Here is an 18841-nt window from a genome sequence, read left to right on the forward strand (position 1 = left end):
GGCTTTGGCGGAGACGCAGACCCGGGGTTCCTGTCCTGGCCCTTCGGCCGCCTTCTGCTGGGCCAGGTGCTTGTCCGAGCCTCGCTCTCCTCAAACTATAAGAAGAACAATGAAGGCTGCTTCAAGGACTAGTGAGCGACCGTGTGTAAAAGTCCTAGCCTATCAGATAGTCAACAAATAGGAGATTCTTCCCTCCTTTTTCTGCATTAACTGTCCTTTTTTAATTTTTTTAAACTTTTTCAATGTTTATTTATTTTGAGAGAGCGAGAGAGAGAGAGAAGGGGCAGAGAGAGAGAATCCCAAGCAGGCTCCATGCTGTCAGCGCAGAGCCCGACCTGGGGCTCGATCCCATGAACTATGAGATCATGACCTGAGCTGAAACCAAGAGTCAGACGCTCAGCCGAGTGAGGCATCTGGGCGCCCCCCTGCATTAACTGTTCTTGAAGAGGCAGGACCTCGCCCTTCAGTGTCCTCCTCCCGGGCCTTGGAGCTGACTGCCTGAGCGCGAAGCCAGCTGTCACTCAGCAGTGGAAGGACCCTGGGCAAGTTATCCGACACCTAAGCCTCTGGGTCCTCCTCAGGAAGAGGGAACTGATGCTTGCGTGGAAGGTTGCTGAGCGAACGGACCATAATGTGTTGAGACCCGTTAGCTCTCACCGTGGCTGGCCCGAACGGGATAGGACTTCTGTGCGAGTCTTCACCTCTTCCCTGGGCCTTGCGATTATTCTGTATCAGACTGGGCGTCTTTTGGCCACAAAGTAGAGCGACAAAGGTAGGTTTACCCGGCCGGCCAAACTAACCGTGGTGGATCTGTGATCCTTGTTAATTGGAAGCAACGTGATGCTTAATTAAAGCCCCAGCAGCTTTGATCCCTCCGTTTACATCTTCCAGCTCCAGGGCTATTGCCCACAAAACGCAGACGTATCGCGAATTCACTTGACGAGACTCTCGGGCAGATTCTTGGCTCACTGGGCACAACGACACTTCACAGTCCTTCTCTCAGGAGCATGACTGGATTTCTAACCACTTCCGCCCACCAGAGCACTTTGAAATGATTGGTTCTGGTTTTTTTAATAACATCCGGCCTTTTGTGGCACACCGAGATGGTATTTAGAAGGGAGGAGGGTGCAGTGGAACGTGGTGAAAAAAGAAACAGACTTTTTTTTTAAGTTTATGTATGTATTTTGAGACAGAGAACATGCACATGCATGAATGGGGAAGGGGCAGAGAGAGAGAGAGAATCCCAAGCAGGTGCCACGCTGTCAGCCCAAAGCCTGATGTGGGGCTGGAACTCACGAACCCTGAGATCGTGACCTGAGCTGAAATCAAGAGTCCGACACTTAACCCACGGAGCCACCCAGGTGCCCCAAAGAAACAGACTTTGGTATCTGAGAGACTGTGGTTCTCTCGCTTAGGAGCTGTGGGACCACGAGCAGGGGCTTCTGCCTCTGATCCCTGGTACGATGGGAATATCGGCGTCTCTCCCACGGGATGCTTGAGGAGGTAGAATAACAGAAACAATGCCCCAAAATGGAGGTTCCATAGACTATACTGTCGGAGAGGGAAAAAAAAAAAAAAAATCTTTGCTCTACCCTCTTAGGTTCAGTGACTGGGGCCATGCAAATTGAACAGACCACGGGAGAAGGTTTGTGTCATATGCATATGGCGGGCCTCACAGAAATGAAACGAAAACCACAGAGGTGGTTGGGCCCTGGGGCTTACATATCATTTCGACCGAAGGATGGTAAGTTTGTGGGGAGATGACCAGGAAAGGAAGAGAGCTTTGAGCTCCCAGGGCGCTGAATGGTGGGAAGGCAAAAATATGGGGAAGCAGATGGAGATAAGGATTATTCTACTGGAGCTTGTTGATGCAGACCCATCTTGCTGTGACTTTCGACTTTCCATTGTCTTCACGGCCCTAAAACCCCAGGCAGGGGAGATTCATAACAGTCCTCGTTTTCAGAAGTTTCTGCACTTAGCCAGGTAAGGGAGGCTCTGGGGAGGCTTGTAGCTGTGGCCTTCGTGGCATATTTGGGGGCAGCGTATTCTGATCCTTGTCAGTACCTTATTACCGTTGTCATGTTGTTACCGGATGAGTTTTCTGCCCACGTCACTGAAGAGACGATGATTCGTGAACAACCGTCCCATTAGGGCCATGAGGAAAGCACGGAAACGATAACTTAGTTTCAGGGTAAACTTTTGGACATCGGATCCAGTCTTCGTAAGATGTAATCTTGAGGATCGTATCTCTAACCGAATGGGGAACACTGTCTCTCTTGTTTGCCACTGGAGTGCCAATATCTTTATTGCTTCTGTGTGTTAAACACATTCGTGGTACTTGCTCTGTGCCCAACGCTGTTCACTGTATTTTACAAATAGCATGTGTTAGTCCTCCTGACAGCGTTGGGTGAGGAAACTGAGGCATGGAGAGGTTCAGTGACTTGCCCAGCTAGCAAATGGCAGAGCCTGGAAGCTGACTCAGGCTGGCAGGCTCCAGGGTCCGTGCTGGTGACACCAATGCCATGCACTCTGCAAATATTTTCGAGTGAATGAAGGTTAAGGGATTGACCCAGACAGCACTACTCGATAGCCGACTTAAGATTAAAATCAAGTCTCTCTGACCTACACCCAGCTCCTCCCCAGGGTGTCCCACCATGGCCCACGCTCCCAAGGAGGAGTCAAGGGAAGCTTGACCTCCCTAGTTTGGCAGAAAGGCGAAACGCAGCCAGTTCTGTTTGTATAAGCTGTGGAGTGGAGGGCACGTCCCCGGCCCCATGAATCACCGCACACAGTCTGCATCACTCTCCATCTTCTCATTTGTCCTTTCTGGGGTCAGGGCACTGAACGGTGTGGAAATTCTTGTGGAAATTAGCAGCCTCCGGGTGGCTGTTAATTGAGCGCCCGTCTCTTGATTTCGGCTCAGGTCATGATCTCACGGGTTGTAGGATCGAGCCCCGCATCCCATGCGGAGTCTGGAGCCTGCTTGGGATTCTCTCTCTCCCTCTCCCTCTGCCCCCCCCCCACTGTCTCCCTCCTTCCCTCCCTCCCTTCCTCCCCCCTCCTCAAAAAATGAAAGTAAATTAAAAAAATGAAAAACACAATGTGGAAATGCTTGAAAAGGAGAGTGAGCCAGCTGAGGACCAGGGGATCTTCACAATTCTCAGCTCACACGTTCAATCCGCGGATTCTGTCTAATTCAGCAGAGAATTCACAGAGCAATTCTCCCGGGTCAGTACCACATCAAGCCCGTGGTAAAAGCAAGTTCTCTTTGATAAAACTCCCCGACTCTCCAAACTACCGTAGCTCCAAAGACTGCCGGAGATACACTTAACAAATTCTGCATTGTTTATCTCAAATTCGTATTTAACTGGGTGTCCTGTGTTTTCATTTGCTCGATGCGGCAACCTCACCCCAAACACATAGTCGATTTGGCCAAGAGCAAAGAATTAAAAAAAAAAAAAAAAAAAAAAAAAACAACTAGACAGAAAGAAAAACACATTTTTCTCCAAGAACAAAATCAATAGAAAGATGCCTTCTCACCGTAATAAGGGTTAGCGTGTCTACTCTTCATAAATGGAGGCGGCGATTAACACGAGGAAGCAGGAATCGAAAAAGGGAGGTGTATCCATTACGTAGATGCGGATAATTATTTTTCTACTACAAATTTGTGTCTGTTCCCGCCTCGGGCATGGTGTGGGGCTTCAGGAGGGGGGTGGAGGAGGAAGGGGGGAAGACAAGAGACCAGAGGTAAGAGAACGAGACAGGAATTAGGATGCCTAAGTATCGACCCCCTTCAGGTACCTACTGTACCGTGCTCGATGCTGTGATCCTTCATCTCATTTCATCTGCACGAATTATCTTCCAGATGGGCTGTGACTCTGGCCACTTCGCACACGAGGCGCAGAAAGGCGAAGTAATGTTTGCACAGCAGTTGAGGGGCCGGAGGAAAGAATCCTCACGTAGTTGGCTCACCTGTACCCCTTTGCTGGACAGTGTGGACAGTGTGCTAAGTCCTGCATTCTCCAGCCTGCCTCTCTCTCTCTCTCTCTCTCTCTCTCTCTCTCTCGTTTTCTCTCTCTCTTTCTCTGTCTCTCCCTCTCCCTCTTCCCCCCCACCACCCGCCGCCCCTCTCTCTCATCTCTATTGTAAATCACTCTATGGAGAATGTAACTCAGTTGGCCTCGAGTGTGAATTGGGTGCTCCAGTCCCCATCTCCTCTAAGGTACTGATCAGCTTGAAGGAAGGTGCATGTGTGGTCTGTCCCTGTGTCACCAACCAGCACACGATGACAGTATATGTGTTGAGCACCTACCGTGTGCCAGGCTCTGGGTAAAATGCCTTGGACTCATTATCTTAAATCCTCACAAAGACCCAGTGAGCTAGGTTTCTGGTCCCCATTTTGCAGATGCGGAAAATAGACTCGGAGAGGAAACACGTTTACGAGAGTAAGAGGGCTTCAAGAAAGCCCTGGCTTCTTGCTCCCTGGTAAGGCTCGTCTCTGTCCAGGGAGGCATTTAGAAGAAACACCATTCTTGGGGCGCCCGGGTGGCTCAGTCGGTTAAGCGTCCAACTTCGGCTCAGGTCATGATCTCGAGGTTCAGGAGTTCGAGCTCCACGGCGGGCTCTTTGCTGACAACCCAGCCTGGAGCTTGCTTCGGATTCTGTGTCTCCCTCTTTCTCTGCCCCTCCCCTGCTCATTCTCTCTCACTCTCTCTCTCTCTCTCAAAAATAAAGAAAAACATTTAAAAAATTAAAAATAAAAAAAAATAAGGAAAATGCCCAGAAGAAGGGCTGGCACCCAGTGCCGTAGACAAGGACGCAGGGCGAACCCTCACGTACACTCGGATATCATTTTCCTATTTAGCAGCAGCGGTGATGCTGTATTGGGAGCGAGTCTCCCAGCCAAACAGCCAGAGAGCCTATGGGAGAGGCATTGCTGGTTTGTGACTATGCACGCCTCCCCCTCCCAGATTCCCGGGTTTCTGCAGTCATGCGGGGCCACGGGAATAATTCTGGCACGGGTTCTAGGCAGGAGCGAGCGTGGCACTTCCTGCCAGAGCACGTCAGTGGCCGCATAGTCCTCCGACTCTGTCCCTTCCGCTGCCACAATGAACCAACGACGAAGGAGCCCGCAGGGACCAGACGGAGAGCTACAGGGCAGTGAAGCTCCCCGAGGGACTGTGGAGCAGAGCTCGTCACCAACGTGCAGCGAGTATTGACATAGACAAGAAATCGATTTCTGTTGCCCCATTCAACCCGATGAGGTTATGGAGTTCATCTGTTACCGCAGCATAACCTAACCTAATCCGAACGATTCAGAGCCTTCTGCGGGTTGTTTCTGATGACTGCCCAGGCGGTTTTCTTAAGGATATTCTGCATCAGTGTGCTTAGTAACCCAACCTGTTTCCTCCAGGGGCCTCCTCGCCTGCTTCCAGACATGCCGGGCTTCCCGGGACCCGGTCCTCCGGTGAGGCTGTGCGTGGGCCTCACGTGCATTCTGTCCCTTTGGAACACAGGTGGGTCCGGTCTGAGTTCAAGAAGTGCCTGTTCTATATGCCGAGTCTGGGTTTTCACTGGGCTTTGGAGAATGACAGCAGCTAACATGTCCGGCCAGAATCCTAAATGAGTCCCATCGAAACGGCGATGATGAATTCCCCATGTCTGGTTTTGCCCTCTGACTTCCTGCACCAGAGTCTCTGTTGCGCAACAGCATTATCTCCCCCGCCACTGTTACGCCTCTTGTCCAAACCACTGTCCTCTCTTTCCTGGACCATGAAGGGAGCTTTCTAAATCAGCCCCTGCTTCTCCTCCTGTCTCACCATGACCTATTCTCCACTCACCAGCCTGGGCGATCTTTTCACAACTCTCGGCAAGTCACCTCCCAGGCTCCTCCCTCATTTCACCTGCCCCAAGTTATTCAGTGACTTCCTACTTCTCTCTGGAGCGTACCCCAAGTCCTCCGCATAGTCTACACGACCCTGCCCACCTTGCCATCCCCGGTTCCTACGATGCCCCGCCTCAGCGCTGGCTTTCGCTCAGTTCTTTAAAGTCGTGCTCGTGCCCACCGCGTCCCCTGGCACACACACTGTCATCTACACTCTGCCGACCCCCCCCCCCCAGCCAGTTACATTCTACTCAAATACTATTCACCCTTCAGCCGCACATCACCTGCCAGGGAGAGCTTTCAGACCACTGAGATGAATCGGGCTCCCTGTTACACACCCTCAAGGCGCTCTTCAAAGCATTCCGCGTCATTCATCGTAATATCTTTGAGTCTTCTTTTCCTTTACGTCGGCCTTCCTGACTAGACTATAAGCACCACAAGGATGCAGTCTGCACTCGCTTGTTCATCATGGTATCCCCGGCACCCAACACACGCAAAGCTTATTAAAGTCCAGCTGCTACGTAACATGGTCACAGTCGATCAATAAATACGCAGTGACTGAACTCAAAGAGCCAACTACACGTGGCATGTTAAGCAAGGCACTTCGCCGTTTCCGATCATAGTCTTCTCATCTTTAAGATGAGCGTGTTGGATCCAATTCTTTCTCGTGTCAAGCCTGGGTTATAGTTTCTCTGATGAGCGCTCTTTTATTTTAGTGTCTGCTGTGAAAGGAGAAGCCAAGAAGGAAAAGGTGATGACCCTCCTTCCTCCAACAGGTAAACGGGCGGGTGTGCCTGCCCCGCTCATTCTCAAACTCCTTGGCTTCTCCGAGCCTCACTGTTCCTATCTGTAAGACGGGGCTTGCGTCTGCAGCTTAAGCGTTAACTGTCATAGTAAGAGTTCCTGACAGTTGTGCTTGCTCTATGGCTCTTGGGACCCCTGGATTCCCGTGATCTTATTAAATCCACAAAGATCACCTCGCTCGATCAGCAATGGACGATTTTGCAATGGGAGGCATTGTCATGGGCTATCCCCATTTTTGCAATAAATTCCTCTTTCCTTGCCTCTTCTTTTTCTTTTTTTCTTTTTGGTGGTGCAAAATCTGCTCTGCAGCACGACCGTGGATGCATTGCAACATAAGGAGCACACAGGAGGCAGGGGCCTGGCTGCCTTTTCCAATCTGTTGGCAAACAAGCAGGATAATGGGGGTGGGGGCACACAGCGGGGGAATTACTCTTTATTTTTTAAATTTTGATTTATTTACTTTTTTTAGTGAGAGAGAGAGAGACAGAGCATGAGTGAGGGAGGGGCAGAGAGAGGGAGACACAGAATCTGAAACGGGCTCCAGGCTCCAAGCTGTCAGCACAGAACCTGACACGGGGCTCGAACTCACAGACCGCGAGATTATGAGCTGAGCCAAGTCGGATGCTTAACCGACTGAGCCAACCAGACACCCCTATTTATTCGTTTATTTTGAGAGAACGAGAGAGAGAGAGCTGAAGCAGGGGAAGGGCAGAGAGAGAGGGAGAGAAAGAATCCCAAGGAGGTTCCTCCTTGTCAACGCAGAGCCCGATGCGCGGCTCAAACTAAGGCACAAACTGTGGGATCATGACCGGAGCCAAAACCAAGAGCCAGACTCTTACTTAACCAACTGAGCCACCCAGACACCCCGTAATTTTACTTAGTTTTAATTAGTGCATTCGTGTGGTTCCAGATGCAAAAACGCAAAAGGAACAAAAGTGTACGAAGTGAAAATGGTCCCCAGCCAAGCGCTTCCCTTCCCCAGAGGACACGAGTGGTACCGATCTCTGGTGCATACGCAGGTTAATTGTCGATAAACATTTTCCTTATTTGAGCCGTCAGTTTTCTCCTCTTCAAATGGGGACAATTCGTGCTCCACAGGTAATCATAAAGGATGAACCGTGGTTAAACTAGTAAGCACGCAAAAAATATGAAAACTACCAACACTTTCTCTCTTACAGATACCGCTAAGGTGGTCTTTTCATCCGCAAAGGGAACAGTCCCTTTCTATTGTCTGTCTGGCCATTTATTTGAGAAATGCTTCTGTACGGCATCCTATTCAGAAGTGTGTGCCTCCGGGGTGTTTCGTTCACGCGTCAAATACTGTTATCAGAATCCACCCACAGGTGTGCAATTACACAAAGGAATGATGGACATAATGTCTCCTTGGTGGGAGGAGTGGTGTTCGGGGAGGGTTCTCGGGTAGGAAAGTTTGCACAGGGCCGGCCAGCCTCACAGCCTGTAGCACCCCTGTGGCCTGGAGCTCCAATCCCTCACCGGCACGGAGGTCTCTCTGTCCTTCCCGGCCAGGTCACAGGCGAGGTCGGCGGCTGCCACAATTGTCACTGGGGCGGCTTCCTGTAGACTCTTCAGGTGGAGTGCCCTTCAGAGCGCCAGACGGGAGAGCAGGCCGTGTGCCAGCTCTTCACCTGCTTGATCGCAAATGTCTGTCTCAGAGTTCCTACTGTCGTCACGTCACCCACTCCCCCCAGTAACCGTGTGTACGGAAGGGGACCCGTGGACCCCACCTGCCTCTGACCTCAACGCTCCAGTAGTTAACCAGGAAGCTTGGTTAAAAGCTTGGTTGAAGAGCCAGGGAACACCCCAAAACATTCGTCCTGTGGATGAACGGATAAAGAAAATGCGGTATGTCCATTCAGTGAAACATCATGCAGCCTTAAAAAGGAAGATAATCTTGCCATATACATGATGGATGGTCCTGGAGGGCGTTATGCTACGTGAAGCCAGTCACAGAAGGACGAATACTACATGATGCCTCTTCTTCTAGGAGGTATCTAAAATCGTCACTCCTACACGCAGAGAGTAGAAAGGGGGTTGCCAGAGGCAAAGGGAAAGAGGAAACAGGGCCACTGGTCAGGTACGGGGTATAACTACATACATCACGTCGCTTTCCTGGGCCTCAATTTCCCCATCCTTCAAAGGGAATGTCGGACAAGATACTTGCAAAGGATGTTACGAATTGTGCACGGCTGCTTTTCCACAATCCTGTTTCGTTCATGAGAACTTTTATTTCAGTGTCTGGAGACAAAGACATTCAAAAGGAAAAAGAGACAGCTGTCCTTGGCACGACGGGTAACTAAGCCAGCCTTGAATCCTGACTTGCTCTGTAGGTCTGGAACTTGGTTTTCAGCCTGTCTGTGCCTTGGTTTTTCCATCTATAAAATGGGCATAAAGCACCCCTCCCGGAATGTAACACGAAACATAATCATTCCGACAATATTAGAAACAAATCCGATATGTTCGTAATGCCACCTAACCCCAAACCACCGATCCTTCAGGTCACGGCTTTCCAGCCACTTCCACAGAGAGTCCCTCTCGAGAGTGCCCCCTAGACCAGGCCAGGCGTCCTGAGGGAGGAGCTCGTGGCATCCTGCTGGGCCCCGTCTGCTGCCCCTCACGTGTGATTACCCTCCTCCTGCCCGGGGCACAGACAGCAAACCCCACAGAGGCGGAGACCTGTCTCTCTCTCTCTCTCTCTCCCTCTCTCTCAACTCCCAGCATGATTGCATGGCCCTCAGTGAGTGTTTGTTGAATGAATAAAGAATGAATGTACGCTTAGGCATTTCAAGATTTCCTGTGACGTTTTCTTCGCTAGCACGAACTTCACCGAGCAGGCCAGTGGCCTGCTCTCATGACAAGGCCACTTGTCTGCAGCTCTTAGGAAACAGGTTCTGGGCTCTCTTGTTTAGGCAAGCTTCTTCTCCACTCTGAGCCTCAGCTTCCTGATCCATAAAGGGGTGGGGTAGATTAGGCCCCCTGCCTGGGGATCACCTGCCTGTTTATTAAAATGTGAATTTCTAGGCCAAGGTCGGCCTAAGGAGACTCGAGTATTGGGGGGGGGGGGGGGGGGGAGTCTGCCTTCTCACACGGCAGGTGATTCCACCCTTCTCTAAGCCCAAGGCCCCTGCGCCGAGGCCCCTAAGTCTCTTCCAGCGACGTGTCTCCCCTGAAGTCTTTCTCTCCCCAGTGTCTGGCCTTGGAGGAGAAGAGAGGAAGGAAAAGGGGGTGGCTTTTCTCGACACCACAGGTGAGTCCCTTCCTCCCTCCGGGGCTCCGTGGGCGGGCCGGCTAAGGGAGCCCCCTCCCCGCCCCCACGTCTCCAGACCCCCACTCATAATCCCCACAGCCTCAGTCTGCAGATTGCGAGATCCACACAATTATCCAAGCATTAAGCACTGAGAACCACCTCGTTAGTGAAAATATAAAGAGGCGCATTAACCACTCTTTCCGCCTCGTCTACTGCTATCCCGAATCTTCAGGAAAGAGCCTGCGAGGGGCGGGTCTTAACCTGGCAAGGTCTCTCCACTCAGCTGCACACTCCCAATATCTGGGGGAGTGACCCACTGGTTGATTGATTTTGGTGCGGATGTCTGGGCCGCGTCCCAGACCTGTTAGATCCGGATCTCCGAAGAGGGAGTCCGAGCATCAGAATAGCAGAATCAAAAAAATAAATAAATAAAACCAAACGTTTTTCTCCGAGTGATGCCAGGTGCCCAGCCAGGGCATCGTCTGTTCGACCACGTAGTCAGTTCCAAACGCAGTGGGGTTGAGAAACCTTGCCATTTCCGTGGGCTTCCCATCACGCGTGGGCATCCGCCACCGATCTCTACTGTCCCCAAATGCAGAGATAAATTATTCACAAAGGGAGCGCTCCCGTCCTTCACGGGGACTTGTCTTCTCTAACTTGTCATGATGTATGCCGCTGGCTGTCACCTCCTGAGGACGAGAACTGCCTTTTATCTCCGGACTCCATGTGCCTGGCAGTGGGGATGAGCTCCGGAAACGTCCAAAGACGAGGCACAGGTGCCTGAATGTCGGCATCGGGGAACTTCCGTTGTCGAAAAAAGCCTGCTGGTGACAGTATCTGCAAATCTCTTCTAGAACTGCCCGCAAGGTCAGTCGATCTGTCCGCGCTGAACCTGACAGAGCTGGTGAACGGGATGCTGAGCAGAGCTTTAAAAGGTAACCTTTGTCGGGGCCCCCGGGTGGCTCTGTGGGTTGAGCATCTGACTCTTGATTTCGGCGCAGGTCATGACCTCACGGTGCGTGATTTCGAGTCCCGCATCAGGCTCCAGGCTGGCAGGTGGATCCTGCTTGGGATTCTCTCTCCCTCTCTCTCTGTCCCTCCCCCACTTGCACTCTCTCTCTTTCTCTCTCTCTCTCTCTCTCAAAATAAACAAACATTCAAAAAAAATTTTTTTTAAGGATAACCTTTTTAAAAAACCCGGTCCAGGCACACGTTGGTCTTGCGCCCACTTCCCTTCTGGAAGGTCTGCAGTCTGGGCAAGACAAGTCACATCTCTGCATGCCGGCTCCTCCCTGCTCAGATGGAAGGCGTGGTGTCCTCCCAGACCCCTGATGAGATTGAAAACATCCACATGAAGTAGGAGGCTGGCCAACATCTTGAGAGCGAGCTGCACCCCAGACATGGCACCCGGACAGACATTTCTAATCACACCTGCCCTGCGAGAGAGCCACCAGGGCTTAGGGACAGATCGGAAACACAGCCAAGGGACAGGTCCTTCTGCAATTTGGGTTTTGCTTATATTCAATTTTGCGCATTAACTTCCATTTTTGTTCCTTTATTGTATATTTTTGTCATTTATTTTTATTTGCTCACCATCCTTTTTTTAAAAAATTTTTAATGTGTATTTTATTTTTGAGAGAGAGAGAGAGAGAGAAAGAGAGAGTGTGAGCAGGGGGGCGGGGGGGGGGGGGGGCAGAGAGGGAGACGCAGAATCCGAAGCAGGCTCCAGGCTCTGAGCTGTCAGCCCAGAGCCCAACGCGGGGCTTGAACTCACAGACCGAGAGATCATGGCCTGAGCCGAAGTCAGACGCTTCACCGACTGAGCCACCCAGGCGCCCCTCATCATCTTTTTAATTTCTCTTATCTATTTACTAATTGGTAGTATTCTTATTGTCAGTAGGCATTTGACTTCTTTATCTCACTGTCTCTGGCAGATACGAAGAAGTTCTTCTCCCTGCTAAGCATCACCTCCTACAGTTCCGTGGCCTTCCACAAGTTTTCCGTGGCCATTTACAACAGTAAGTGCCCCCGGCTCTGCTGGGCGGAGGTGATGGTGAGCGACCGGCCGGCAGGGCCAGGTTCTGTCTCAGGATTGACGTGTGGATCGTGTCTCTTCACAGTTTCTAACCTGAAGGCTGTGGACCCCGCCAGGTTCCCCACCCGGTACTGTTACTGTCTGAACAACCGGACCAATGACTTATCAGGTGGGTGGAACCACTCCCCCCACCCCACCCCCCAGGCTTGCAGCTTTCCTGATGTCGCTTGTGCCCTTTCAGATGAGTTTGAATTAACTTCCTTTCTCCCTGGAGTGAAATAAGACAGTAATATCTATTATGCTTAAACGTGTGCACACTTCACTGTCACAGAAAGTGCTTTCCTTGGTTTTTATCTTAGAGAAATAGGTATGACTGAACAAACGGGCAAGAACAAAATGTTCATGCTGCGTTGTTTTAAGAGAAAAAATGGAGAACAACATACCTACGTATCATTAGAAAAATGGTTAGTTGCGTGTATAATTAAACTTTGGGAAACAGCCATAGGCATTGCATAAATGAATGGGTGTGGCCAGATTTGGCCCATGTATGGAAACATTTCCATGATATTTTTTTTCTTTTTTTTTTTTTAAGTTTTCTTCCTTTCTTTATTTTGAGAGACAGAGAGAGAGTGTGTAGGGCAGGGGCAGAGAGAGAGGGACAGAGAGAATCCCAAGCAGGCTCTGCACTGTCAGCACAGAGCCTGATGCAGGGCTCGAACCCACGAACTGTGAGGTCTTGACCTGAGCCCAAATCGAGAGTCGGGCAGTTAACCGACTGAGCCACCCAGGCGCGCCTCTGTGACATTTTTAGTTAGAAAAAGAGAGTTACAAAATAATGCATAGAATACACTGTCATTGGTGAAGAGACACATACCTGGATGCCAGGCAAGTGGTTACCCCATGAAAGAAGATTGTGTTGCGTGTTTTGCAGCAGAAGAGGGTTGATTAAGGGGGCTTGGATTCATCTGGTCTTTTTTTTTTTTTTTTTTCAATGCGAGTATATTCACGTATTACTTTTATAATTGAAATGTAAAACTATTCGGTGTTCCTTCTGTTTAGAGAATCCTGCAAGGTGAAACTGAGAATTACTCTCTCAATGCTCATTCGCCCATCTAGTGATTCTTTACTGGGCGCATGTTGTTAGCCAGACCCTCTTCTGGGTGTGAGGGCCCCCACTGAGCAAAGCAGGCGCACACCCCCTGCTCTCATGAACTTGGGCTCTATAGGAAGGGACAGAGAGTCAATGGATACACCAAAAACACCTGGTATGTTGGCCGATGGCATGACCGTGAGAACAATAAAGCAGGGGACAGGGTGAGGAGGGAAGTGGTAATGGGCTCAGCTGCGGTGTGTAGCGTGGTCAGAAAAGTCCTTGCTAAGGAGGCAGGAAGTGGAGGGACAACCCTGTGGTATCCGGGGACTGAGAGTTCCAGGCAAAAGCCCAGACAGCGGGGCGAGGACTGGAGAGGCCAGCATGGCTGGAGCAGGCAAGCCAGCGCCGACAGTCATGGGAAATGAGCTCAAGGTTGCGGGGGCAAAGCAGGGAGGGTATTGGGGATCGAGTAGAAGTTTATAGTCCACTGCGAGGATTTGGATTCTCACCCTGAATAAGAAGGAAGCCAATGTGGGGGCGCCTGGGTGGCTCAGTTGGGCAGGCGGCTGACTCTTGATTCGGCTCAGGTCACGATCCCACAGTTCGTGAGGTCGAGCCCCACATCCGGCTCTTCGCCGACAGTGTGGAGCCTGCTTGGGATTCTCTCTCTCCCTCTCTCTCTCTCTGCCTTCCTCCTCCCCCAAATAAATAAATAAACTTAAAAAAAAAAGAAGGAAGCCAATGTGATTGTCCACACAGAAGAGTGATATGATCTAACTTACGTTTTTAAAAGGATCTCTTTGGTTGTTGATTAAAAAAAGAGACCGTAGGGGAGTGCCTGGGTGGCTCAGTCAGTTAAACGTCTGACTTCAGCTCAGGTCACGATCTGTGGTCCGTGAGCTCGAGTCCCGCATCAGGCTCTGCTCTGACAGCTCGGAGCCTGGAGCCAGTGCCCCCGCCAGGAAAGAGTTTCTACTTCTACCTGGCGAGCCAAAGCATATTTCCCTATACCTGAAATGATGATTTGAAAAGAATTGATCCCTGGAACCTCACCACTGATAAAATAGCATATGGCTCCTCCTGTAAGCCACAGAGATTTTTACAAGGTTTACGACCGACACATTACGATGTGCTGATGCCCACTCCCCCCAGACCGGTGCCACGAGAGGCTGGGCACAGGCTGGCATCTTGTCACTGCTCAGGATCTGTAGGGAAGATGGATTTGTGGATAATCTTCAGACCCGGATTGTTTTCTCTTGAATATCCTCAACTCTGACTTAAGGCCCTCCTGTAAGGATGTATTTGCTGCATATTTGTTTTATTTCTCTAAATGAAAACAGCTTAAATTTTCTTGATTTGGAAAACAATCTATTGGGGCACCTGGGTGGCTCCATCGGTTGAGGGTCCAACTCTTGATTTTGGCTCAGGTCATGATCCCAGGGTCGTGGGATCGAGCCCCCTGTCAGGTCCCATGCTGAGCATGGAGTCTGCTTAAGCCTCTCTCTCTCTCTCTCTCTCTCTCTCTCTCCCTCTCTCTCTCTCTCTTCCCCTCTGCCTCTCTCTCCCACTCATGCTGTCTCTTAAATGAAAAAAAATTTTTGAAGAAAATAATGTATTATGAAGTCAAAATGTCAGATGGCAGGGACAGTATAATCAAAAAAATCAGAGGGGTGCCTGGGTGGCTCAGTTGGTTAAGCAGCTCACTCTTGATTTCGGCTCAGGTCATGATCTCACGGTTCACGGGTTCAAGCCCTGCGCTGGGCTTTGTGCTGACAGCTCAGAGCCTGGAGCCTGCTTTGCATTCTGTGTCTCTCTCTCTCTGCCCCTTCCCTACTTGTGCTCTTTCTCTCTCTTTCTCTCAAAAATAAATGAAAACATTCAATTTTTTTTAATCAGAAACACCTGATGTCCCAACATCCATAGGTAATCCCATTACCCAAGGTGGTCTAAACCACCTCTCTAACCTGCCTGCCTAAGCCATCTGTCGGCTAGTTATCTAGCCTACCTGCCTGCCATCCCACCTACCCCATCCATCTACCCATCCAACTTTGCATTCTGTATATTATTTAGAATATAAGCCAGGCTAGTATGACAAATGACCCCGAAACAAGGTGGCTTACAGGGGGTAGAAGGTAATAGCTTTTGTGTGTGGCCATCTGGGTAAATACACCAGGGCTGCTCTGATGGTATGATGGTGTAGGGGGCCCAGGGTCCTTCTAGCTTGTTGCCCTGCCTCCCATGATGCATTGCCCTTGTTCTCGTAGTCCAGGATGGTTTGCCACCGCATCCACATCCCAGCAACAAGGGAGAGGAAGAAAGGAACTGAAGACATGCCCGCCCACTATAGAAACTCACAGTCTGGAAACCTTCCACATGCTTCTTCCCACATTCAGTTGCCCAGAATTTAGCCCTATGGCCACACCCCCCAGGCAAACAGGCTCAAAAATGTCGTTTTTAAGCTACGTTAAACCCGGTTGTGCCCAACTGAAATTTCATATTCTCTTGCTAAAGGAAGGTGGGAGAATGGATATTGAGAGAAAAACTTCCATATCTACCATGTTTTCTATGTAGCATTATAATCCGCCTTTAAGCCAATCAGTATGTCTTAAAAACCGTCCTATTCCAATGAATATAAATACGCCTCATCCTTCGTATGAATTCATAGCACTGGTTGCAAGAATGTACCATAAGGGACTTAATTTGTCTCTTCTTGATAGAAACTTAGTTTATCCCCCCATGTTTGTACGATTATCAACAACGCTGTACCTGTGTACGATCGCTTGAGTGCGTGCCCAATTATGCTGGAGGATATCGTCCTTGACAGGGAAACAATTTTGCAGTGATTCAAACTGCTAAAATGTTCTCTAGACACCTTGCATGAGTTTAGGCCCCTACCAGTCACGTTTGAAAGCGCATGTTTTTCCCCCACCCTTACCGACATGAAGTATTAAGTCACATTCTTAAATCATTACCAATGGGATAGGCAAAAGGTTGTTTCCCCTATTTTCTGTATATATGTGAAAGTGGTCAGAAATCACTCATCTGGAGGCATGGCTACTAAGTTAGATGATTCAGATTTTCATCAAAACAAAGAATATTGGTGAGGTAATGATAGCTGGTTTTCTTCCAAGCCTAATAAGGGGATTGCAAACAGCCATTCTGAAGGGAGAGTTCGCGCAGTGTGTTGAGTAAGGGATTGCTCGAGCAGCGGTGGGAAAAGTGGGAAGAGTGGGCGCTTTGGCCCAACGTAGACCTCAGTTCAAATTCAAGCTCCACCACATCCTCTGGCGCCTTGGGAAAGTTCCATGATCTCTCCGAAACTTGGGCAGCGCCTGGATTCCATCCTTGATGTCCTGCCTCTAGACCCCCGGTCTTAGCTTCTATGCAATGGTAGTAGCAGATTGCCGTTTACTGCTCTGCCTCTGAGTCTCTCTCTCCCACGAATCTCAGCTTCAGGCGGGCAGAGATGGGGCCTCACACAATGCTTCAGTCCCGAGCAGGTGTCTGACACCCTGCAAACAGTCAATAAATATTCATGGTATAATTGAATTAATAAAAAAAGACATTTAAGAAGTAGGAAGGAAATGGATGGAAGGAGTCATGAAATGCCACCCTTCCTCACTTTCCATAACGTGACCAAGGACAGGCTGGTCTGAAGAGACACAGGAAGGAGGTGTTCTTCTGCGTGGCCACATCTGCATCTGTGTACGACCGCCTGTCCCCTCTGGGAGACTGAGCGTGTGACTGTGCAGGTGTGGTAAGATCACACGATGGTTCTGGTTCCCTTAGAGGAATGTCCGCCTCCTCTTGGCCTCGTGGGCCGTACATTCCATTGGTTGTCACGTGACATTTTCCCGCCGCTCCGGGTTCCGCATTTTCAGTCCTCTGTGTTCTATATTTTCAAGTCACCTTGCCCCCCCCCACTGAAGCTCATAATCCCGTTGAGTAAAAGAAGTGTTTTCCAAAGCATGACAGGAAATTATCCAGATGACACCAGAAGCTTCCCCCTTACTGTTTGGGGCTCCTAAAATTCATGCCCGTTTTGGAAGCCACACGTGCACTGGATCCTGGAAAACCACAAGCGAACAGTAGAGGAAGTCGCAGCGCTTTGCCTGCACATGTATCGGGAGCTTTCATTGGTCAATGGCACCCACTGCGTCAAGCAATGGCCCTGTTCAAATCCTGCTCAGAGAGAAAGTTCACAAAGATTTGGAGCCTGAAATGTGACATTCTCCCAACCTCCTCCCTCAGCATTCTTCACAAGTGGGCACAGGAGCAGAAGTCCCTGGTTCTATTTTGTATAGGCTTCCCGTCTCTTTATAACCCACCATTAACGTTTACCTCACTTTTTGAAAATCCAAAATTATGTAAATTCCTGTTGCCTGACTGTGGGGTCGCTTCCTGTCGAATAGATTTGGTATACTAAAGCAATTTGATGAGATAATAGGGGACCACAAATGAGAACAACCATTATTCAGTAATGCAGCTTTTCCACAGACGTTTGGTGTTGGCATAGAGGGATTCGGAGGGAGAGGGCAGTGGGAGGGGAAATGATGGTGGATCCACAAGTTTTCTCCTGGAATTGAAACATCTTTATAATTAGTAATATTTCTCTGCATGATCGTTAACATCCCTCAACAAACGGAGCGAAATCAAACTCGTAACATTTACTCTGAAAAGTCCAAAGACACTACACTTTTCCGCCCAAGTCTCCGGATCGGAACTGTAAACCTCCTCGATTCTTCTTGCAGATTTCACGGCCCTGCTGGTGGACGTCGTTGGAAATTCTACCAGCTACCTCACGGAGATTTTCAAGTCAACCTCAATCCTCTCAGGTGTGTTCATCTTGAAAACTCTTGAAAAATTGGAGATTCGGCGAATTGGCGTCCATCAAGGGTATATCAAAGTTGGTAGACTCCCCGCCCCAAGCCCTGGCCCAGGCCGGGCTGCCTGGAACCTCTGTGTGCATTTTATTTAGACAATCAGTGTGGCCCAGTTGCAACCACTAGTATTTGAAGACTCCATCTTTCAGTCAGAGCTATTCCTGGTATCGAAGACCTTGGAGGAAGAGTCCGAGGCTCAAAGTTAGGGGAATCCAGGCAGACTCAAGAAAACAGCCTCTACTGGATAGCTACACTCCCATTTCAAAGATGAGAAAACGGGGATTTAGAGAGGTTGCCTGTTTTGCTCAAGGTTGGTTCAGAGTGTAGAATTCGATCTATATGCAGCCTAAGCCCATGTCCGGCATACAGCTGAGAAGGATCTGCCTCTTTCACAAGATGGCCTCATGTAACCCCCAGGCAATTCACATTCCCCCAGGGACCCACTGTGCAAAGCACATTTCTAGTCAATTGCCCGCACATGGACTCATCAGAAGGCTGGTGTGCTGCACCATGCAGCAATTACTGTGCTAGAAACAGTGGGGAGCCAGAAAGAGAAATCATAATAGATATCATTAGCCACTAAGGACTCTTCCAGGGCTTTCCACGTTTTCCCTCATTGGATCCTAACTACAACCTTGTGGAATAACTACATGTTTATCCCCACTTTACGGGTAAGGAAACTATTGCGTATGAGGTCAAGTGTCTTGCCCAAGATTATTCTACAGAAATGGAATTCTAACCCAGGCAATCTGGCTCTCTAAAGCCCATGCTCTTGCTTCCTATGCTAATGTATATAATAATGAGACCCCCATTACCAGTGATAATTATTATTATTATGACGATTTACCGAGCTTCTCCATCTGCCAGGCACCATACT

At 49.6% G+C, this 18841-nt stretch overlaps 1 protein-coding gene across 1 annotated transcript in view; it reads left to right on the forward strand.

Annotated features, from left to right (window-relative positions):
- The first annotated feature begins 5437 nt into the window (after nucleotides 1-5437).
- The window catches only part of HHLA1 (HHLA1 neighbor of OC90), a 36485-nt gene continuing 23081 nt past the window's right edge, over nucleotides 5438-18841 (forward strand). Inside the window, exons 1-7 of the mRNA XM_025923047.2 lie at nucleotides 5438-5516; nucleotides 6601-6660; nucleotides 9894-9953; nucleotides 10808-10888; nucleotides 11888-11971; nucleotides 12074-12157; nucleotides 17833-17916. Of these exons, the coding sequence (XP_025778832.1) occupies nucleotides 5438-5516; nucleotides 6601-6660; nucleotides 9894-9953; nucleotides 10808-10888; nucleotides 11888-11971; nucleotides 12074-12157; nucleotides 17833-17916 (532 nt within the window). The remainder of the gene's footprint in view (nucleotides 5517-6600; nucleotides 6661-9893; nucleotides 9954-10807; nucleotides 10889-11887; nucleotides 11972-12073; nucleotides 12158-17832; nucleotides 17917-18841) is intronic.

The sequence above is a fragment of the Puma concolor genome, chromosome F2 (genome assembly GCF_028749965.1).
Source record: "Puma concolor isolate L17-30 chromosome F2, mPumCon1.1.hap2, whole genome shotgun sequence".
Lineage (NCBI taxonomy): Eukaryota > Metazoa > Chordata > Mammalia > Carnivora > Felidae > Puma > Puma concolor.